Source organism: Ictidomys tridecemlineatus, chromosome 6 (assembly GCF_052094955.1).
Source record: "Ictidomys tridecemlineatus isolate mIctTri1 chromosome 6, mIctTri1.hap1, whole genome shotgun sequence".
Lineage (NCBI taxonomy): Eukaryota > Metazoa > Chordata > Mammalia > Rodentia > Sciuridae > Ictidomys > Ictidomys tridecemlineatus.
In genome coordinates, this window is record NC_135482.1 from 140,631,424 (window position 1) to 140,655,338 (window position 23,915).

The window sequence follows — 23,915 nt, forward strand, 5'->3', positions numbered from 1 at the left end:
GGATCACAAATAGTTGCTTTCCTTCGTCTGTTTTTTTTTTTATATGTAGGATTGTTTTCATTTCTCCTGCATCTTTTTAATCTCAAAGAAATTTCTAAGACATTTTAGTAGTCTTGGTTACATTTCCTGTAGAATATGCCACAGTCTGGATGTATCTGCCTGTGTCTTCAAGTCTAATTTGTTCTGATAATCCCCTATGACTTTTATAATTTTTTTTATTTGAATCAAATGGGGTATAATTTTTCATTTTTCTGATCCCCTATGACTTTTAAATGTGTTTCCATCTAGACCTGGGTTTTTCCACCTTGGCACTATTGACATTTTGTGCTAGATAATTATATATTGGGGATGCAGAACTGTCCTATTCATTGCAGCTTGATTAGCAGTATCTTGGGCCTCTACCCATCAGACGGCAGTTAACAACATCCATGCCCTTCAGGTTGCCCTGGTGAGAACCACCTCATGAAACTTGCTTGAAATTAGCTTAAATAATTTTGGCAAGAAAATTTCTTAAATGATGAGTATGCCTAATTGCACTATATCTAAAAGCACATGACATCATATTGCCTCATTATTTGTGATCTAACTTTGATCATTTGTTCAAGGCAATGATTTTTTTTAAAGGTAAAGAAATATTTTCCATTTTGTAACATGTCATGTCTTGGTACGTTTGAGACCATATTGGATTTCTGTAGTGTAGAATCTTTACCCAGTGGCTTTTAATATTCTTTGATGAAATTTGCCTGAACCAACTGTAATTCATTTAGAAAATTATTATTTTTCTATCATTTGTTCTACATTTATAATCTGATATTGCTTTCCAAGAAAATGTTTCATCCTCCCCCTCCTTTATTTTTAGTGCTCAGAACTTAGGCATTTTAAAAAAATTCTATGCATGTTATCAATATTGTCTTACCCTTTTCCAATAGAATTCCATTCTTAAGGGAATTCAGTGTTTTGTGGCATATTTTACGTAGTTATAAGCATCATGCAATAGCAAATTCTCATTGTTTTACACTGCCTGTGATAATAAATGTATAAAAGATACTCAATTAACCCCTTAAGGAATTCTGGTGATTGGGACAACATATAATTTCCACAGTTAAGAATTTGCACTAATCGTAAAATGTAAATAACTGGGAAAAGAATATCTATTTAAAAAACAATACAGATATGGGTGATTGTGCAGGCCTATAATCTGGAAGCTAAAGCAGGCGGGTTCCAAGTTCAAAGCCAGCCTCTAGATCTGTCTCAAAAAGAACTTGGAAGGTAACTCATGGTAAAGTGCTCCTAGGTTCAAACCTCAATACCAAACCTAACACAAAATAAATAAACGAACAAAAAAGTAAACAAAACAAAAAATTTGGGAAATTAATTTTGAGTCATCCCATTTCCTTTAAAATGCTATCTTTACCCTGTCCTCCTGGATACAATGACCAGTGCCTACACACTAAAATATACTTGCAGCGCATGTATGACCTAAACACTGTACACTATTGCAAACTGTAGGAAATAAAATAGTTACTTCTGATTCTAAAAGTGCTTTAAAACTTATTCCATTATCAAAACCAACTACTTGGAAACAAATTTCATAGCATTTGATTTTAAAAAAGCATCGTAATTTTAGAACTATGACTTTTGGAAAAGTCAAACGGACAACTCAGTTAAAAGGAGAAACATTTGTAGTGAGAAATTTTAACTCTACTTATGAGTAGTTATCTCCCTTCCTTCGGTAACTAACAATTTTCTCTGCAAGAGCAGTTCTGCCTAGTGCCAAAGTCTCTGCTCCAAGTCTTGAGCCACGGCGAGCGGTGGTTTTGGAGTTTAAGTTCTCTGTTCTCCGGCTGGGAACAAGGCCACTCAACAATCGACATCTTCCCGCGGAAAGCTGAAGGGACGAAAAGACCTGGAAGCTGGGCAAACTTCTATGAAGCATCTGCGCATCCTGCGTTCCTTTCTGCCTGCTCTTTCCTGATTGGCCCTCGAAAGAACCCACCGCCCAATTTCACTGGCACGTCTTACGTGCCGCTCGGCGTCACCGCGCATGCCCACTCCGGGATCCCATCTGGGCTTCAGCTCTCCAGATCTCTGGTGAAGGACACAGATAAATCTGCTGTGGGATGGGCCTAGTGATATTAGTTGTCAAGGTTGCAGCCCCGCCCCCATACGTAAAGGAGCCCAGAGGGAGGAGGACAGGAAAACCAAGGATTGACATACAACTGCCCGATTTTCCTGTTTCCTAAGTGCAGGTTTTCTCAGGGAGACTATTTAGTTTCATTATGGTATTAGACCTGAGTAATCCTGTAGGGACTCAAAAACACCAAGGCTGCATTTTTGTTTGAGTTCCTGCAGAGAGGAGGGCAAGGTGGGATGATGGTGGGGTGTGTGTGCTGGGGACCCCTTGAGTTTTACTGCACAAAATGTGGCATTAGCGTTGTTCTGAAAGCTCTGCCCTGCAACTGACCCTCTAAAGCTCTCTTGCCTGGAGTTGCCGGACTATCAGCGCTGGAAAAGCGAACCTGACATTCTGCTCTACAAAGAACCTTTTCACCCAAGAACCTAGCATTAAGGTGTTCAACTCAGAAAAGTGATAAAAAAAAGCCTTCCGAGGAGAAGAAAAGCCTTTTGTCCTTTTGAGTCAAGTGTCTTCCGATTCCCAATACCCCAGACCGTGTTTGACTCGTCACCACCCAGGCACCCGCAGCCTACCAGCCCACAACAGGCCGGCCCCTACGGCCGCTAGGAAAACGCGGCGAGCGGAACCCGCACGCGGAAGTGCGGGCCGCACTGAGCATGCTCAGTTGTAGAGCCGACCAGAGGAGTTTTTTTTTTTCTTTTCTTTTTTTTTCTTTCTTTCTTTCTTTTTTTCTTTTTTTTTTTTTTAGTCTCAAGTAAGAGGCCTCCCCCACCCCCACCTCCGCCCCCCACCGCCCCCGGCCTAAGCAGCTACCATGGCCGAGGTCCCCAGCGCGGCGTTGTCCCAGGCTGGTTGGTAAGTACAGAGTCCCGCCGGGCCACGGGCGCGGGCCGGGGCCCCAACGAAGGTTGGGGTTAGGGGCGGCTGGGTGCATGTCGGGGTAGGCGGAGGCCGCTGCCCGCCCCCGGCCTCTCCCCGGGTCCTTCGGGCCGGCTCCGCCCCCGCCGCCACGCGGAGCCGAGCGAGTCCCTGCTCCCCTCGGGCGGCGGCCTCGGCCCCGGCCGGCGGGCCCGTGGAGAGGCCGGGGACTACGGGCTGAACGGGCCAGGTGGACGGCGGCCCAGGCCCGAGCCTCGTCGCTCAGAAGGACCTGCAGCGCCGTCCGCACCGCCACCCGTGGGTGTCGCGGCGGGACGCGGGGAGGCGAGGGCTGCGGAGCCGAGCGCGGCGGAGTGGGCGAGAGCGGCTGGAGCGGCTAGAGCCCGCGGGGCCGCGGGAAGTTGTGGGGTACCGGCGCACAGCCCGCTCTGCTGCCCGCCACCTCTTCTTTGCCCTTATTTGAAAGCAGAGCCCGGGCCATTGTGAAGCTGCCTTCCACGGCATACACACAACTTCTGAAGCTAAGGATGACCGCATTATCAACTCGTGGGGGGGGGTGCTCCGCAGAACTTTTCTTGAAGGAATGGCGCTGTTCTGATTTTCAGACACGTTTCCTGTCAAGATTTTAGGATCCGAAGGCAATTAAAAAATATGCGAAATTAAGTATTTTCTGAGTCTGCGTCCATTATCGTTGTAAACATCCACTTTACCTTCAGTAACGCTTTCCCCAGCTTTGCATAGGCGCAACCTGGTAGCGAAGGGAATGAAAAGGATTTGCCTAGGCTCTCAGAAATAACTACCTTAGTGGAAAGGGAGAGGGAGGCATTAAAGGATCAAACACAAATAGTGTGGTAAACTATAGAGACAAAGTGTGCTGTGGAATTGAAGGGAGTTAATTTTCTAGAGAAGTGAAGCATGATAAAAGACTTTCTAGACATAGAAAATGCTTATTGTTTTGTAAAATGGATATGGATCATGGTTCTTGTTAGTAGGAGGGTTTTCAGTTAGGATCTAAGACCCCAAAGGAAGAAGGTAGCCCACAGAAACTGCCAGTTCTTAAAAGATGTCTGGTTTTGAAAATTTTTGATTAGTAGAGTGATAATCACACCTGTGTTTTGGAGATACTGCCTGTGTCTTTACAGGCATTGTTGTTCAGCCCCTTTCACTGGTGCAGTGACTGAGGCAAAGAGTCCTTGAGGAACTCCCTAATAACACGTCTAGAAAATGGTGAGATTCAAAAGTGAACTATAGAGTCTGATTCCAAAACTGGTGCTTTAACCCTTTTGCATTATTATTATTGTATTTTTTTTACTATAGCTTTCTTTCTTTTTTTTTTCCCCCCTTTTCTGCAGAACACCATTGGCACTCCAAAGTGTAAAGTCAAACTCATTCATTTTTATTTTTGTTCTTTTATCTGGAATCTTTCCCAGTTTCTTTACCTCATAAAGTAGTATTGAATAATCTGGGATCACTATTTGAGTTTTTCCCTATTCCTGATTAGACCAAGCCTTAGTTTTTCAAACTAGCAATAGAATTTTATTTACAAACTCAAGTCGTTTGCTGCTTTCGAAAATAACCCCACCTCCTCTAGAAAGGTTAGTCTCTTTATTAGATCCCAAAGATTTTTTTTCTTTGGACTGCTAAGCTCCTTTAGGGCAGAGAATCATGCCTTATTTTTCTGTGTAGCTGCAATGACAAGGAGTTCTCAATAAAGTCTGATAGAGTTGACCTTGGAATACCCCTGGCTTTCAGAATTCCCGGGTTGGACCTCTGCCCACTCTTCAGAGTCTTTTCTTGTTTTATTATATCTTATAAATCTCCAGCAGTGTTATACTGTAGCATTTGCCACACAGTATTGCAAGTTAACTTTATATATATATATTTTTTCCACCAGTTTGGGCTACTTCTGTATGGCAGTAACTGATAAAGGTAGTAGTAATCTGGAGGGCTAAGACTATCTAGGAGTTTGTGAATTTTGTGTAATTCTTGGTGGATATTAAACATTAGTCAAGGCATGTGTGGAAAAAGACATGAAGGTCTCTTAGGCTTTAAGATGGCTTATACTAGGCCTTTATTTAGAGACTTACTGTGTTAAAATACAAAATCTCAAAGGTTTAGGCAGAGAATACTGAAAGGGAAATTTTGGACAGAGAACAGCTTTGAGCAGCTCATTCCAGTTCTTACATGCTGAGTTTCTTCTTGAGGTTCTCTGTTATTGTTATAAAAAAGAAAGCCAACATTTTTTAAAAGTATGTGTTTATTGTAGGACCTAAAAATGCTAAAATATCTTCACTATTAGTAAATCTCTCTAATCAGTGTCACTTAAGATAATAGCCTAGGGAAATATTTAGTGTTTAAAAGCTTATGCTTCTCAAAATGTGAGATTTAGGGGGAGGTAGAAGTCTAACCTATCATTCAAGTTTACTGTTATTTTTAGTTTTAAGTAATTATTTTCCTTTTAGGTCTCTAATATTCAGTATAATCTCTACACAAATTTTAATTTAAAAATATAACTTAAAAATTAGCCACCCTGGCATACTTTGCAATAATTTTTTATTTGCTTTGTTTTTCCATTAATGGCTGGTAGCACACAAGTATTAGATTTTGCTGAATTGAACTTAAGTTTCCAGGACTTTTGCAGTGTGGTGCTTATGTTTAAATAATTCATTAAATGGTAGCTTGGGCCTTTATAATGCTTAATTACATGCATAGAATAACTTTACAGAGGGGAAATATTTTACTTAGTATTTGTCTAGGTAATAGTACTACTTTTGCCTTTAGTTTTCTTTATTCCTCTTTAGGGGCTATTGTGTATTTCTACTAACAGCAATTAGGGATATAAACATTTTGAAAATATTTTTTCTTCCATTCTAGAAATGTGTCAAGGATCTAATCAGTGCTTTCGTGTTTTTGAAAAGCTGTTGTATAACTTAACTCTCTCAGTGTAAAGATGAGGAAACTGAAGTGTAGAGAATATCAGTAATTTCCTCAGTTGAAATTGGCAGTACTAAGGGCCCAAATATCTAGAATAAATATTCAGTACTAATTTCCACTGAGCTGTGATGACCACTTCTAATTTAAATTGACTAAAAATAACACATTTTAAAAGGGAAAATTGGATTAAAGCATTTTGTGAAATGTAAATTAACTTTTCTGTTTGTTTGTTTGAATTAGAATCAAGAAAACCTTTGCCTGGCAATGGATCACCTAATTGCTGTTTAGGTTTACTTTTTTAAGTCTAAAAATATCTGAAAAAGTAAGGCCTAATATTGTATATTTTTGCTTTATTTAGCAGTCTTGAGTGAAGACTATAAGATAGCATTAGAAATAGTGCTTTCCTTTTATTCTGAACAATTTTTTTTTTTAAGAGAAACCTCAGTTTACTAATATTCGAGGTTTAATCACAAAGTGCTCCAGGTTTTTGACTTTGGTTTTTTCTTTTTGTGAGGAAGGTAAAGTTGAAAAGGATCAAGAAGACAGAGGTCTTTGAGTGTTCTCCCTTTAATTACTGGTGTACTGCTATGCTGATATCTTCTATCCCAAATTCATATCTACCTCCCTTTTCATCTTTGAAAATCAACAAAGATTATAGCTTATAAAAGTCTTCATAAAGATGTAGCACTGGGGTGGGGGTGTGGCTCTGTGGTAGAGCACTTGCTAACATCTGTGAGGCACTAGAATGGATCCTCAGCACTGCATAAAAATAAATAAAATAAAATAAGGGTATTGTGTCTGTCTACAACTAAAAAAAATAAAATAAATATTGTTCTGAAGGAGATCAATCATGGGATACAAGAAATAAGGAACACAGTGGCAGTATGGATTATGAAGGAATTACTGCTCTCTTGTCTTAAAGGGCTTTCCCTTTCCCAAATTACAAATATAAGTTTTATTTTTAACAAGGTTATATATTAAATGCAGTTTTTTTTATTAATCAGGAATTATGAAATAGCATTTCATTACCACTTTGATATATATTCTTTTAGTATACTTACTTGGAAAGGATCAGAACCATTATAACAAGTTTTAGATGCTGAAGAACACTAGAAGAAACCAGTTGCTTTTTATTTTGTTTTTAGGAAAGATTATTGGAAACATACTTCTATTTTGAAATATTTTCTTTCTTTAATGAACCTTTGCAATTATCTCTTTTGTTTGTAAGTTTACAAAAATTAAAATGTGCAAAGATTATCTGCCTAGTTGACATTCTGTCTCAAGATGTCTCACATATTGCCTTGCTGTTTGTATTGATATTGTAAACTGCCAAAAATATTTTATTAAGTTGTTCAGGTTTTAAGGTCCTATTTTCCTATTTGCAGTGATTTTTTGGTGACTAACTTATAAATCTGGTTTTAACTGCTTGTAGACTTGAGTGCTTCAAGCATAAAGAAGGTTTTTAAAAAACCTTCCTACCTCAGTAGATTGAAAATAATTATCACACAGCAATATTTGCTTACTCAACTAAAAATGGCCACATTTCAAGAACCATAAAAATATGACTATGTAAATTTATTTTAGCTTATGTTTTTGATAAAAGAATGTTGGCATTTGACTTACGTTATAGTTAAATCATATCAGTCTAAAAATTCTTTTTTTTTTTTTTTGAAAGGTATATGATCTGGAAGTAGCTGAAGAATACTTCACTTCCAGATAATTTTTTTTTTGTGGGGTTGCGGGGGAGGGTGTGTATGGGGATTGAGCTCAGGGGTACTCTCCCTACTCAACCACTGAGCCACATCCCCAGCCCTATTTTGTAATTTATTTAGAGATAGAGTCTTAGCGCCTTACTTTTGCTGAGATTGGCTTTGAACTCGCCATCCTCCTGCTTCAGCCTCTGGAGTTGCTGGGATTACAGGCATGTGCCACTGCACCCAGCCAGAGAATTTTTTGAAGGAGTAGACTGTGCTCCTCAGAATGCAAAGCTTTTAATGTAAAAATTTGGGAAACTCTTGTGAAGCCATAGAACAACAAAGAAAAGCAAAGAAGCAAGGGCAAGAAATGTGTAGTAATGATGTAAAGTATTAATAAGAGTGTCAAATCAATGATACTGATAGCCGAAAAGAAACACTTTGGTGGTGGAGAGAGAGAAGAAAGAAATGTATAATGCTCCTGGGCTAGACATAGAGCCTTACATGTACCTCAGTACTGTAGCTCCTATCAGGTTCACATTTGTACTTAATGGGTGTGAGTCTGTGTGTGTGCATATGGTCTTCTCACATGTATTGCAGTTTTATAGCTTTTGAAGTAGAGACAAAATAGGTACCCTCATCTCAATATAGTTATACTGAAGATATAATATCTTCACAAAAGTAAGTCAATATGAAGTATGTAACCAAATACAATAATGGTACATTGAAATACATTTAGTAATTTTTTATGCCTCCTCTATACAAGGCACACTGTGTTTGTTGCTAGAATGTAGTGATGCATGGCAGGCAGAATTTAAACATGTTAGACGCTGGTATTTTACTTGTTGGGTGTTGTGGTAACACATCTGAGAGCAGTAAATCCAGATTTGGGAAGTCTTGAAAGCTTTCCAGTACTAATGATGTATGAGCAAGGTTTGTTGTATATGTCTTCTCAATATTGTGTCTTTTGGGAAAAAGCAGAGCAGATACCTCATTGCACCTATTCAGGAAATAATTATTGGACGTTGTGTTGTGGCAGGCAATTATTTAGTATAATCAGGTGGGTTATGGGTTGATATAGGATATTAGAGTGTGAGGTGCCTTTGAGTCATCTAAAATAAGATGTCAGCTAGGCATTAGGAAATACTAATTTTGTATGAATAAAGACCATGTAGTCTATGGAGGGAGTCATTAATTATATATTCAAAAATATTGCATCTGTTACAAAATATAAAGAGAAGAAACATTTTTCCAGATATCCTTAGGAAAAGGGAATTTGGCCTCTTCATGGTGGTCTAAGAATGCTTCCCCGAGAAAAATTAAATAAGGGGAGAGCAGCATCTGCAAAGGTCACAATGTGGTAGGGAGCATGGTGAGTACAAAAGTCTGAAGGACCAGGGGGCTATAGGGCAAGAAAGAGATGGACAACTACTTAGGGGCTAGATCATGTAGCTTGGACCTTGTAGGCCATATTCAGTTTTTGTGTTTAATTCTGTAGTTAATAAAAGTCAGCAGGGATAACATCATAGTTAAGTTTTGATGTGTCCTTGTACTCAAGAAAATGGAACTGAGAGTAGATGTTGATGGTTGCTAGAGAACAGTGATTGATTTGAGAGACATTTATGAGGTAAATGGACAGAAATTTTTTGATGGATTGTGTATGGGAGTGACAAAGGTGGTATCAGGAGTTGACTTGTAGGTGTGTGTTTGTATATTGGGAATCCATTACAATTCAGTTAGATGGGGACTTTTAGAAGATGACTACGTTTTTGGTGGGTGGGTTATGGGTTGATATAGGATATTAGAGTGTGAGGTGCCTTTGAGTCATCTAAAATAAGATGTCAGCTAGGCATAGGAAATACTAATTTTGTATGAATAAAGACCAAGCTAGAAATACATGTTTGAAGTAATTTGACTGTAACTAGTGATTGAAAGAACATAAGGATGAGATAAACTAAGGCTATACTGTCCAGTATGGTAGATGTTAGCTATATTTTGACTGTTGAACACATAAAATGTATCTAGTCCTAGTTCAGATGTGCTGCAAGTATAAAATATACCCTGAGTTTGGAAGACTTGGAAAAAAAAAGTGAAGGTAAAGATCTCAAGTTTTATATTGAGTGTGTGTGTGTGAGTGTGTGTATGTATGTGGTGCTGAGGATTGAACCCCCAGTGCCTCATACATGCTAAGCGGGCACTCTGCCTCTAAGGCACAACCCCAGCCCAGTATCTGAAAGTTTTTAAAAAATTTTCCCCATATTCCCAATAATTCCTCTAAATATAAAAATTCAAATTTAAAAAATCAGATGCAGCCTTTCAAAATGCAGTCTGCCATAAATAGTGAAGATCTTAATTAAAAAGCATTTTTACTTTACTAAGTTCTTAAATGGGACCATGCAGAGTTTGAAAGTTAATAAAGATGGATTTTGTAAAGTATTTAATGTGAAACATTAAATATGAAACATTAAATATAAGTATTAATAGAAAAATTTGCCAAACAAGTCAACATTTTATAATGAGTTTGTAATTGATTTGTTTTAACAGAGATATAGGGACTAATATAAGTTAAAGTATGCAGAAAGTTGATAGATTTTGTGATAAAATTAATGAGGTGATTCTTCTTTTTGCTGTAAATATATTCATTCCACTTTTAGTTCCAGAGAAGTAAAAAAAAAAAAAAAATTGTCTTTTCTACTTGGTTAAAAACTTTGATGCCTTATAATTCTGTAAGCTTCTGTAAGGAAAGAATTAAGTCTTTTCATATCAACCTTGTTGATAGAATCCAATTACTAAGAGAGATAGCTAATGATAATATGAATAATGATCACTATTAAAAGTGTGTATTTGTATTTAATTAGAAGTAAATTTTGAAATATGTTGATAAAATTTCTTTGCTTGACACAACCGTTGTTTTTGAAATATTCTCTTTCAAAGCAATGTTAATGGAAACTATTTTCAGAAGTTTAAGTTAGTATAGTTTGTCCTACATCCTGATTATTTCCTTAACACATTTCATGTTTTATAAGATATACCACAAAGTCTTAAATTTTTTTCCTTTTTTAAAAAAATTTTATATTTCAGAATTGCTTATAGCTGTAGGTCCCTGATTAGAAAGGAGTTATGATGATGAGATCATAATTCATGCTAGGACCTTTGATGAGGCACAAAAGTAGGCAGCTAGGAACTTTGCTGTCTGGTAAGCTTATGTAGGGTTCCATTCCACAGGGTTTTACCTTAGAACACTGCTAAGCATAGGTCGGTCGTTCTTTCCTTAGCTGTAAGTTATGAAGACCAGAAAGAACCCTGTATTTGTTTCTGTTTAGGACACAGAACACATGAAATAGGCTTGTTCTCAGTATTCCAGCTCAGTTCACCATATGTGGAATGGCAAATGCTGGTAATCCTTTAGCCTGTGCTAAGAGCCCAAGTTGATATGCAGAGCTTCTACTTCTAGGGATTTGCCATGAATTTTTCTCCATTTACCTGTTGATTTCTACAGAAGGGTTCACTTTAAATTGATAACAGTGATGTATTAGTCCATTTTCTGTTGCTAATACCACAATATCACAGACTGTGTAAGTTTTAAATTAAAGATTTATTTTGACTCATGGTTCTGAATGTCTGCATCTGAAGTGATGGCCTTCTTACTGGCAGAATCCCATGGTGGTGGTGAGCATTGTATGGCAAGAGACAAGGAGCACATGCATGTATGTATATGCATGACTTCTGGTATATCTCTTCAAATAAAAAGCTATCAATATTCAAACATATATTAGAACCTTGCCTAATCAGTCTCTTCCCAAAGGCCCCATCCCTGAACACCACAGTAGGATTAAGGTTTCGCCCTCTTTAATAATGAGGATTAAACTCCAGTGTGAGTTTCAGAGGAGATGAACTCTATTCAAACCACAGCACATGAGATTTCTCCAGGACTATGTTGATTGACTTCTTTTCTCAGTTTTGCTTCTTGGAGATGGATGGGGTAGGGTTAGTTCCTAGGTTCCATATGAATCTTCTTTGGTTGCTACATTTTGGAATTGAGTAAGATTAGGATGTGCCTTTCCCTTAGTTTGGTTGCTGCTAATAATTTTTTTGACTATTTCATCTGGATGTGCTTATTTCCTTTCTTTACTATCGTTTTCCTTCTTCATTTAATTAAATTAGTCATACATTCATCAGGAGTTTTTTTTAAGCATATATGTATGAGTTAAGTGTTTCTTTTATAATTAAAAATTGATAATGAACTTTTCATTTACACATATTAAAAACATGATGGCTGTTCCAGTACTGTGAAATTTCAGTGCTCCTTTTCATGTCTGTGTTTATATTTTTGTTGGTGCAAAGTAGCCACCCAAAATAACATTTAACTTCCTTGATAAGCATATCTTTGGCTGCTCTTTGCTGCACAAAACACCTGCTTCTGTGCTCATTAATTTTTCTGGCAGTTATTGACTTCTTTTACATTGATATTTCACAATTGAAAGATTTGTTTATAACAAAATGGGAGTTTGTATGGTTGATTTGACATCATGAAAAAGAGAACAATGTCACATATATTTCATTTAACAAGTATAGGATAATGAGATTGAATTTAATACTTTGTTAAACTATGAAGCCTGTGGCCATGTCAGATTGCTCTGAAAGTTTCTACATGCTTTCTTCTGTGTTTGCACTTATCCCATCATGATGCAGTAACACAGCTGTGAGTTGGTATTCATTTGTGCTTCACACTTGAAATAGTTCTGGTTTTACTGGACATATTTTGAATTTTTTACTCAGTGATGCTATTAGAATTATGATGAATTTGAGTAAATTGATATTAACAAATGAGGCCCTTTTTATTGGCTATTTATACTTTTTGATTTATTTAATATTCTTTAAAAATATTATTTTCAGTGATAATCTTATGTTTATAAGGGACTTTTCACCTTGTAAATCTCATTCTCCTACATTATATGGCATTCCATAATTAGTAATAGTATGTATTTGCTTATACAAGGGGATTGCAAGTCTTATGGGTTTAATCATATTAGTCATACCTACTGTGACACATTGAAGAAACAGTCATGTTTGTTATGAGATAATGTACAGTATTTTATATTAACTACACTAATCACAGTACAGGGGGATTGCATGTCTTATTTATTTATTTATTGCAGTTCTTATTGGTTTAATCATATTGCTGATATCTACTGTGACACATTGAAGAATACTCATGTTATGAGATAATGTACAGTATTTTATGTCCTGTATTTAATAACTTTCTTATATTTTGTTATAAATTAATATTAGTTTAAAATTGGTATTATTAAATTTATTAGTGCCATTATATTGGTTAACTTGTTCACATGATTTGGATTATTGTCTCACTGTGTTCTCATTGAAAATAAAACTCAGTTAGACTGTTGGTGGGTCTTTAAAGTATTTTACTTTATCATAGTAGTTTCATGTATATGTATTAACCTATTTCTAGTTCTTGGTATTGCTTTAATTCTTTAAACAAAAGTACTGGAAACATGTATGATTATAGATATCTATGTATCTAAGACTTTCAAAGTGAAAAAATAGGCTAGTATTTGTGTTTTTGTTATATTCAACTTGCTTGTTGCTATTATGGCCTGCTTAGCAAGTACCTTCCTCCTTCAGTTTTTTTTTTTTTTTCTCTTTGCCTGAGTTCCCAATATATATGGACCAGTGGGCAATAAGAAGTTGGTATTGTGGACTGGGGGTAAAGCTCAGTGGAAGAGCACTTTTCTAGCATGTGTGAGGCCTGAGTCCCATCCCCAGAACCAAAAAAAAAAAAAAAAAAAAAAAAAAAAAAATCAACATTGTGAGAGGAATGGGCTTAAGAGCTTTAATCAGTCTGTTTGTGATAAAAAATTAGATTATTTTGAATAGGTAAACATTGATATTGAATTAATTAATTAGAATTCTATTACAAAACTGTATCATGAAGTATTACTTAGAAACTAAGGGAATAGTTATAAAAGCACCTCTATATTGCTGATCTTCAGTTAGGTTTACATCTACATCTTGAGGAACAGAATGGCTGGTGGTTGAGAGCACTGGACTCTGAAGTCCAGTTCTTCTGAGCTGAGGTCAGTCCTTGGTCTGCCACTAATCAGCTGTAACCTTGGACATGTTTCTTAATGCTCCCTGCCTAAGTTGGCTTATTCATAAAATGGTGTCAATTGTAGTACACCTCATAGTATAGTTATGAGGCTCAATGGCAAAATACAGAGTTCTTAGAATGCTGCTTTTTATTTGTTGAACACTCAGTAGATACTTACTGTTCTTGCTATTTAAATTCAAGTCTGGTTATTATTGCCAGTTAACAAAATTATTATAATTTGGGCAGGTAATAGATTTCTGATCATGTGTCACTTTTGGAAAAAGTTGGTACTATTTATTTTAGAAAACCCTCTATAAGCCAGGTGCTGTGGTTCATACCTATAATCCCAATAGCTTGGGAGGTTGAGGCAGAAAGGATCTCAAGTTCCAAGGCTAGCCTCAGCAACTTAGCAAGTCCCTAAGCAATTTAGTAAGACACTGTCTCAAGGCAAAAAAGAAAAAAAAAAACCCCTCTATTGAGAGGGTTATCTTATGGCTTTTGAATCTCCTATTAAATCATATTTTTTCATTAGTCTTTTGTAATCTCTCTTTTTTTTTTTTTGGTGCTGGGGTTTGAATTCAGGGGCACTTGATCACTGAGTTACCTCCCCAGCCCATTTTGTATTTTATTTAAAGGGGAGGGTCTCACGGAGTTGCTCAGTGTCTCCATTTTGCTGAGGCTGGCTTTGAACTCGCAATCCTCCTGCCTCAGCCTCCCAAGCCACTAGGTTTACAGGCATGCATCCACCATGCTGGCTTTTTGTAATCCTTAAGTAAACATGAAATAATGGCACAGGAAGAAAGAATATTTTTTATTCATTATTTCACTTGTATAGGAAGAATAGAAAGAAAATTGGTAGAGGAAAACTGTCAATATTCAGTCTCTTACTATGGACTTGAGTTTAGTAAGTCTCAGAAGCTGAAGGCCGGTAATATATTGTTTAAATGTGACATTGTTATTATGTATTTGTCTTTCATTTTTGTTAATAAAGATTTCAATTTAAGGTGTAATGGGATGCCTTCCTCAAAGATTAAATGTGTGCAATATTTTATTAAGACTAAATTCATTGTTCAGGAGGAAGGACTTATCTTTTGAGTCTGGATTTTGTGAACAAATAGCTTATATAGCATAGCTTTATCTTAAGTAAAGTTGGCAGAATATGACCAGTGAGCCAAATATGGCATGCTGTCTGTTTTTGTAAATGAAGTTTTATTGGAACACAGCAAGAATTATTTATACACTTACTGTCTGTGGCTCCTTTTGTGCTTTAGGGGTAGAGTTGATTAGTTCTGACAAAAATGATATGTTCTGTAAAGCCTATAATTTTAACCCATGTCTCTTTAGAGAAAAAGGTTGCTGATTTCTACCTTAAGTAATTAGTAATATCTATATATTAGTCCATTATTACTATTTTGACAAAATATCGTCAAATATTTTGACAAATATTACTTTGTCAAAATATTTGACAAAAAATATTGTCAAAAATAACTTGCCAAAACAACCAGTCTTTGTTCTTATCATTGTTTGAAGTAGCTGGTATGAAATGGGTTGCCTCACAGATCAGTAAATCCTTACTATTTAGTAGGAATGTGCCAGTACTTGGCAACAGGGGTTTTCTTTCAAATATAGAGTGGTCAGTTGTTTTTGAAATGGTCTACTGATTTTAATAGAACTTTTCCATTATGCCTGTGGACATACAGAAATCCTTTATTGGCTTCAATTAAGCATTTCTATCATATCCAGACAACTTTTGGATTCTATAGATAACAAGCAATTTTGTTTTGTTTTGTCTTTTTAAAAATCAAACCAGTACTTCTTAAGGAGAGGAAAAAAATGAATACATGGTTGAAAAGCCTGCTAAAACATATCAATCCTGAATAAAAATATAGGAGTTTGTTTTAAATAAGTAAATATATTTGATAGTCATATTTAAATTAATAGTATAAGGCTGATTATTTTTATTAGAAATTGAACTTATGAGGGGCTGGGGTTATGGCTCAGTGGTATAGCGCTTACCGCTGGGTTCAATGGACACTCAGCACCACATACAAATAAATAAATAAAATAAAGGTTTTGTGTCCAACTACAACCAAAAAAATTATGTGTACACACATGTATATATGTAAAAAGAAATTGAATTTATGAAAATAAATTTAGGTCTTGATTTAATAGTTTTATAACATTGTTCAGGGGACTACCACAAAGGTCACTTTGGTTTATTGGGTCTAGAATTAACATAGTAATAACAATCAAACATGCTTACATTTAACAAATGTAACCAGTAATAGGCAATAATAAATAATAAATGCCATTATTGGGAAAACTAGGCCCTAAATTTTTGCTAACTTAATGTGACAAGTACAATGAATTTGAGAAGTTTGAAGAACATATTAGGTTTTCTCTAACAAAAATACCATAGGTTGTTTAAACAACAGAAATTTATTTCTCCTGGTGCTGCAAGCCAGGACATAAAAGAACAAGGTGATTGCAGATTTAGTTCCTGGTGATGTCTCTCTTTCCTGATTGTAAATGGACACCTTGCTGTATCCTCAAGTGACAGAGAACAGATAGAAAAAACAAAACAAAAAACCAAAAGAAGCAAGTTCTGTGTGTCTACTGGCTCTGATCCTTTCATGAGGGCTCTACCATCATGACCTAATTACCTCCCACAGGCCCTATCTACAAATGCCATCACATTGGAGATTAGAGTTTCAACATGAATTTTGGAAAAACACAAACATCCTGTTCATAACATTATTCTAAAGGGAAAGCTGGCCCTGCTGCTTCTCTCTAGTCTGCTTTGAAGGCCTGGAATTTTTCCAGTTATTTTCAGAGAACCTTAAGCCTTTGGTAACTAGCTCGAGTATCTCAGAGGACTTCTCTCAATTCTTTTTGCCCACTTTTTATTTTTTGTAGTTGAAAGCCTAGAATGTTTAATTCATTATCAAATATGATTATTGATATGACTGGTTTTAGTTTCCAATTTCATTATTTTTTAATTTATCCTATTACTCTTGCCTCCTTTTCTGTTGAAGCATGTGTGTTTTAGTATTCTATTTTATGTACTCTGTTGACTTTTAGATGTATCTCTTCATTTTTTTTTTTAATGGTTCTTCCTGAGAGTTTATGCTTTAGATTTCTACTTCATACTTTTTAGTATTTTTTTTCAGACTTTAATTTGAATTTTAAAATATTTAGAAAGATATTTCTCCGTGCTACTCATTTGTAGTTTTTCTTTTGTAAAGTAAGTTGCATTACAGGTGTCAACAGATTAATGTGTTACATTAACTAAAACTTTATAATATTGCAAGTGTAGTGGTTTATGAAAATGTAGATTAATAATTATGAAAAATGTTTCTGTTTAAATTGTTTTATGTAGTAGAATATATTTTTTTCATAAATTTTGTGCTTTTTAAATTTTATTTATTTATTATTTTTGGTACTAGGGATTGAACCCAGGAACAGTTCACCACTGCAGTTTTTATTTTTTATTTTGATACAGTATATTGTTAAGTTGCTTAGGCTTGCTTTGAACTTACAGTCTGAACTGCTGGGACTATAGGTGTACACCACCATGCCTGGCAAATTTTGTGTTTTGATATTAATTTTTGAAGTATGGAATTCCAATGAAGATAATTTTAATTTCTTTTAATCATAAAATTTTCCAACAAGAAGTTAGAAATTAATGGCCATTTGTTTAGTTGGAAGAAACATAAAAAATATAAAGTATAGTCTCCTAGGAATAGGTGCAAGCATGTTTTGTTTACTGTTTTAATAAGTGATTAGAAGGTATAGGAGGACGGAAAAAATTTTCAAGTTGTCAGGAGATATCCGTCTTTTCTAACTGGCAAAATGCTAAATTCAGAAGATTAAAGTCTAAGAGGATATTTCTTTTGGCACATTTTTACAATTAAATGTTACATTTTATTAAATGAAACACAAACTAAGCTTGCCTTATTTATTTATTTATTCATTCATTCTTTTATACTAAAGAAAATACAGATCCAATAAGTTTTTTTTTTTTTTTTCCCCTCTCTACTATTTTATAAGAAATGGTGATCTGGCTCATAGTAACCTTAGGTAACTGGGGTTTCCTATGTCTTTTACAGGGAACTTTGTAGTACTACATGATTTTTTTTCTTGTGTCTGGCATAAATATAATTATGCGATTTAAATTTTCCTTCTAGTTTTCTTTTATCTTCAGTGAATTCTGCTTTATTTACTTCTGCCTCAATTCCTTAATGATATGGGAAGGGATATGATTACTGGGTCAATATATGGGGCTGTATATTATTCTGAGCTAGGTTAATATACTAGCATTCAGTATTTTCTCTATCCACTCTTTTTTGCCATTTCTCTTAGGTATCATTTTACTTTTTACTAACTTTGGGCAGGTTAATAATCTAAATTTTCTCATGTATAAAATGAAGATAAAGTGCTACTTTCTTCATAGTGTTATTATAAGGAATAAATGAAATAATACTATCAAATGCCTAGAATGATATTTTAAGGCACAGTAAACATTTGTTTATATCATTGTTCCAAACTAATTATCATCATCTCCACCCTGATATCATCCTCTTCTGTTCATTCTGAAATCACCATCACAGTCTGCCTATACACCACTTATTATTTTGCTCTTAAACTTGAGCAGTAGTCTCCTAACTGATGGTTGTACCTATATTTCTAGTTTATTTACACTTTCCAAACTAATTTACCAAAAATAGAACAGGACACTGCCCAGTTCAAAAGAATATTTCTCCATTGCTGATTGGGTCAAACTTTGCTTTGATGTTTGCAGATGTTTTGCCTATTCAATATTAGTGGTGTTTTTTTTTCCTAAATATTTTTTGAATAGGTTGAATCCATGTCTCTTTAATAGCACTTACAAAATTAGATTATAGAAAATTTCAGTATGTTGATTGGCAATACTGTTCTGTTTTAACTTATGTAATTAATGATTTCTTATAAAAGATAGTTGCTGATTTTCTTAAAAAATTACTTAAAATTTCTATCAAAGGTGCTGGGGATGTGGCTCAAGTGGTAGCGTGCTCACCTGGCATGCGCGGGGCGCTGGGTTCCATCCTCAGCACCACATAAAAATAAAATGAAGATGTTGTGTCCACCAAAAACTAAAAAATAAATATTAAAAAATTCATTCTCTCTCTCTCTGTCTCTCCTTAAAAAAAAATTTCTATCAAAGTAATATTTGTTGGGCTGGGGATGTGGCTCAAGTGGTAGCGCACTCGCCTGGCATGCGTGAGGCCTGGGTTCGATCCTCAGCACCTCATACAAACAAAGATGTTGTGTCCGCGGAGAACTAAAAAATAAATGTTAAAAAAGTTCAATCTTTCTCTCTCTCTTTTAAAAAAAAAAGTAATATTTGCGTATAGTTAAAAATCAATTGATGTGGAAGGGTTTATAATGAAGGACCATAGTCCTTGCTGTACCCATCTCTCTCCCTCTACTTCCTATATTGAACGCTTAAGGATTTTTAAACTCTTATAATATTTATGGTTGTTTTCATCTTTTTTCAAAATAATATATGTTTTTATCAGGTTGCCTTGATTTTATAATTTTTAATATAGTCATATTCTATTACCTGCTCTTCCTAATAAGTTATATTATTTTTAGTATCCCATTATTTGCATTGCCTATTTATTTGTACTTTTACTGTGTCCAGGTGGATGATTTGTTCAGTCTGTCATGCAACTATAATTAAATAGTCCATATGTTTAAAATTGGTTGACATGTAGTCACAACTTATGGTGTTTCTTTTATTATAACTGGGAATTTTCTTTATAGGAAATAATGTAAATAAGCTCTGATTTATTTTATTTTATTTTATTTTTCTGTACTGGAGATTGAACCTAGAGTTGTTCTACCACTAAGCTACATTCACAATCCTTTCTATTTTTATTTTTTTTAAATTTTGAGACAGGCTATTGCTAGCCTTGAACTTGGCATCCTTGTGCTAATCTTCCTATCTCTGGGATTACAGGCAGGTGCCACCATGTCTGGCTTACTTTCATTTTCTTATACAGCTTTTTCGTTGTTTTTTTCATGAGTTTCCAAATGCCTTTTTAATTTGTTCTTGCATGGCTTGTTTTATCGTATTCTTCAATTCTTGTAAGAGATACATTCTCAATTGGTGGCATATACCCCTTAGAGAAATTGGTTGTCTTAGTTTGGAAAGTGCTACTGACATATAGTGTGTACAGCACCCAAATGATGCTAGATATCTTAGGATGCTTAACACAGTGCCCTACAACAAAAAATTTTCTAACCCAAAGTGCTAGTGTAGCAAGGTTGAGAAAAAACAAAAACAAGTCAAATGTATGGAATCCCACCTTCCCCTTTGCCTTTTTCCTCTTGGATACTTCTTTGAAGTGCTCCCTTCTTTTTTTATCCTAAAGTGATTGTTTTTGAATCCTGCTGTGTGCTTCTCTCTTGGAATTTCAATTTATTACTCTTTGCAGTTAGATCCCTTTTCTAGTTGCATTTTCTTTCCTATTTCATTTCCTTGTTATATCCTCATGTAATTTAATTTACTGTGAATGAATGGATAAAAGTAAATGTCTTAGCTTTTCCACAGCTGAAACTGGTTATTTTGCCTTCATATCTGAGTGATATTTTGGATAACTATGGAAATCAATACAAGAGGAAATAATTTTCTTTCATAATCTTGTGGGCATTAATCATAAAAAAATCTGGTGCCAACCCCATTCATTTTCCTTCTTATTTAGGAGTTGTTTTTCTGTATGTAAAATCTTCTCTCCATATAATTGGTATTCTGAACATCCACCTTCTGTCCATGTTGTTATAGGTAGATCCATTTGTAAAGCAAGTACCTAGAATAGTATTTGGTATATATTAGACGCTCTATGTGTAATTCTTATGTGAATTAATGTAGTTTATTGTTAGCATGACTAATAGTCAAGTACAGTCATGTACCACATAACATTTTGGTTAATAAGAGACTACATGTAGGGTGGTGGTTTCATAAAAATATAATCAAGCTAAAGAATTTCTATCAATTAGTGATGTCATAGGCATTGTAAACATAGGAGAGTATGTTTCTCATCTGTTTGTGGTGATGTTAGTGTAAACAAACCTATTTTGTACTGTTGTACTGTTAGATATCATGTATTTTAGTTTATGAAAGTGTAAGGCATACAGTTATGTCTAATACCTGATATTTGATGACAATAAATGATTATGTTGCTAGTTTATGTATTTACTATATGTTTGTCATTAAGAATGCACTCCTTTTATTCATTAAAAAACTTGACTGTAAAACAGCATGCTGTGTCACACAGGCAGAAGCCTCATGCATACTGTGTCTACTGTTTTTTGACTGCATCCTTTGCTCTTATGCTTGAATTAATCTTATATTGTTTTGTTTATCGTGGCCATAGGATTTTTTAATATTGGGATCTCACAAGGATCTGTGTCAGGGAAGGCCTTAGCATTTTATAATTCAGTGTGTAGCACTAGACTATATAATATATATTATATATTATACACATATTATATATATATTATATATATATATCAGACACATGCATGCACATACTCACATCCACATGCCACATATAGCCTAGCTCTGTAGTAGGCTATATCTAGACCTATGTAAATACACTTTATGATGTTTATAGAGTGACAAAATTGCCTAACAAATACATATCTTTCTCAAGAAATGTCCCTGTTATTCTGTGACACATGACTGTATGTGAATTTATACCTATAACATTTTATTTATTTACTTTCTTACAGATTAAAAATTAAGGTTATTTATTATTTTTGTGTTTATTCGAAATAATATTGTGTAATGTAGTATCTTTACACATGTCTTCTTGTAATGTTCCTGTGTTTGAAATTTTATTTAGTGCTTGCTTACCAGACATTTGAATTGCTATGTTAGAGGAAATTAACTTCAATAAAATTTAAAATTAACTTCAATAAAATTAACTTCAATAAATTTAAAATTTATCTAGATATGGCCAAATTTGTTCAAATTTTTCTGGTTTTAAAACGTGTTCAGGAATTTATCTCATATTTTTTTCTTTCTTTGAGTGTTCTATATCTTTGAAGCAATTTTATTCTTCTAGATTCTCAAGTTTTTACATTTTTATAATCTGTATCTCCAGGATTCATTCAGGCCTAATCTATGAGAGAGCCAATCTTTGATTTTTAAGTTATATTAGCTGATTATAACCACTTAGATAATTTGTTGAGGTAAAATTTATATAACATAAATGATTTTAAAGTGAATAATTAATTGATTGTCTCATTTTATTCTCATATTATTTCTTTTAAGTTCCTAAAAGCTTTCCTTGACTTTTTCCAGATTTTTTGATTTCTGGGAATCCTCTTCATTGGTATTTTTGATGATACTGTTTTTCTTTTATCTTCTTGAATCTCTTGAGAAAAGTAATTGTAGATCTTCTCCCCTTCTAAATTATTTTTCTTCTTTAGTGAATTCTCCCTTCCTTTTGTTATTCTTGATCTCTGTCCTATCTTATAGACTTTCTTCAATTACCCATAGTATTTGAATATTAGTTTACATTTTAGAATGTGGCAGGAAAAGAGCTCTGTATCCTTGGGAGGAACTTTTAGACTGGAAGGTTCTGCTTTGGAGAGATCAAGTGGGCTACTGAGTAACTCATGTTTGGAGTTTAAAATGCTAGAATGAAAGGTCTTTTTGTTTGGGGGTTCCTAGTACCTGTACTTGCTACCTTGGCCATTTCCCCCTCCCTTTTGTTCCTCTTACTGCTTCTGTTTTATATATCCCACCCTCTCTTATCCTCACTCCACTAAAATGACACATTTAAAAAATCTGAAAAAGTTTCACTCCAGTGATTTGCCCAAGTCCAAACTGAAATGTGGTAAGACTAGGAGACTGCCAAGTGAATGGAATACAAAAAAGTGTCAAGAATATGTGGGGTTGACTCTGAACAAAGAAATTATTTTTGGTATACATAACAGATATCTGACCAGGACAGACCTTAACATTTTGCGATTTATCTGGGTAAATTTTGGAAATTCAGCTGCAGGAAGGATCCTTAGGTCTTTTATAATTTGGTCCCAAATTTTCTTGTAGGCTTGATTTTACTTAATTATATTTAAACTTTCTAACATAATTTATCAAGTTAATTTAAATACTGTTATTACATTTAATTTATTAAGTACTTCTGTGTGCCAGACACAACACTTCCAGTATATTATGTCATTTACTCTTCAACATATTGAAGAAGGTACTAGTCATTTTAACATAAAAAACTAGAGGCTCAGAGAAAGCAGCTTTTAATTTCTTATGATTTCTTCCATTTATTCACAAAATTTGTTCAGTTTATCAAGGACTTAATGGCTGCCTCGGCTGAGGCAGTCATAATGCTCAGGATGCTCAGGATGCCTTCCTCTGAAGAACCTTGATGTAGAAAAGACTAGTCTCAGGGCAATGCAACGCATTGTGATGGTGATTGAGAAAAAAGTTCCTTTGAAGCCAGATCTTAATTGAAGAAAGACTATAGCAAATATTTTGAGCTGGGTCTTTAGGGTTGAATAGGGATTTGTTGGAGACAATGTAGAAAGCATTTCAGCTAGAGGGAAGGGGGAAAAGTTAAAATAAAATATAAAGGTGAATAACATGATTTTGCATATTTGGTGACTTCGAGTGATGACAGTAACTTGTTTATGAGGGCATGGTGGTCACATTTCTGGGAATGAGACTGGACTGTGTGTCTAGGGCCAAGTTATATGCAGTCTCTTTGCTGTGTGCCTTAAAGGTACCTTTGCTTGCTCCTTTAGTCATTCTTCATTCTCATCAAGACTTGAGAGCATTCCAGAAGTTTCTGTTCTATAGGTGATACCAGTCTTTGAAGATTAAGAATGAGTTTTTGTTCCTCTGGGTTAGAAGAAAACACTGAGGCAATCAAGTTTTATTTAAGAAGGGGATAGAGACAGACTTCTGCAGAAGAGCTGGGGCCTCAGAGATGGGTGTTTGTGGGAGGGCATGGTCTTGCTTTTCTTGTAGTCCCCAGAACCTCCTCCACCCCCTTTTAGTCATTGTCTTTTCTTTCTTCCCAGTATAGGTGAATAAGAGCAGGATCTTGGAGGTTTACTTGTTAGCAGTCTAGAATGTCTGAGGATCACAATT

At 35.0% G+C, this 23,915-nt stretch overlaps 1 protein-coding gene and 1 pseudogene across 3 annotated transcripts in view; one reads left to right on the forward strand and one right to left on the reverse strand.

Annotated features, from left to right (window-relative positions):
* The window catches only part of LOC101976900 (spermatogenesis-associated protein 2 pseudogene), a 32,655-nt pseudogene extending 30,609 nt beyond the window's left edge, over positions 1 to 2,046 (reverse strand).
* Positions 2,047 to 2,115: 69 nt separating this feature from the next.
* Positions 2,116 to 23,915, forward strand: part of LOC101971599 (tudor domain-containing protein 3) — a 126,453-nt gene continuing 104,653 nt past the window's right edge. Inside the window, exon 1 of one of the 3 annotated variants that reach the window (XM_078015808.1) lies at positions 2,116 to 2,992. In XM_078015808.1, coding sequence (XP_077871934.1) covers positions 2,952 to 2,992 — 41 coding nt within the window. In that variant the 5' untranslated portion in view covers positions 2,116 to 2,951. The remainder of the gene's footprint in view (positions 2,993 to 23,915) is intronic. The other 2 variants (XM_078015809.1, XM_078015807.1) reach the window with 2 other exon arrangements.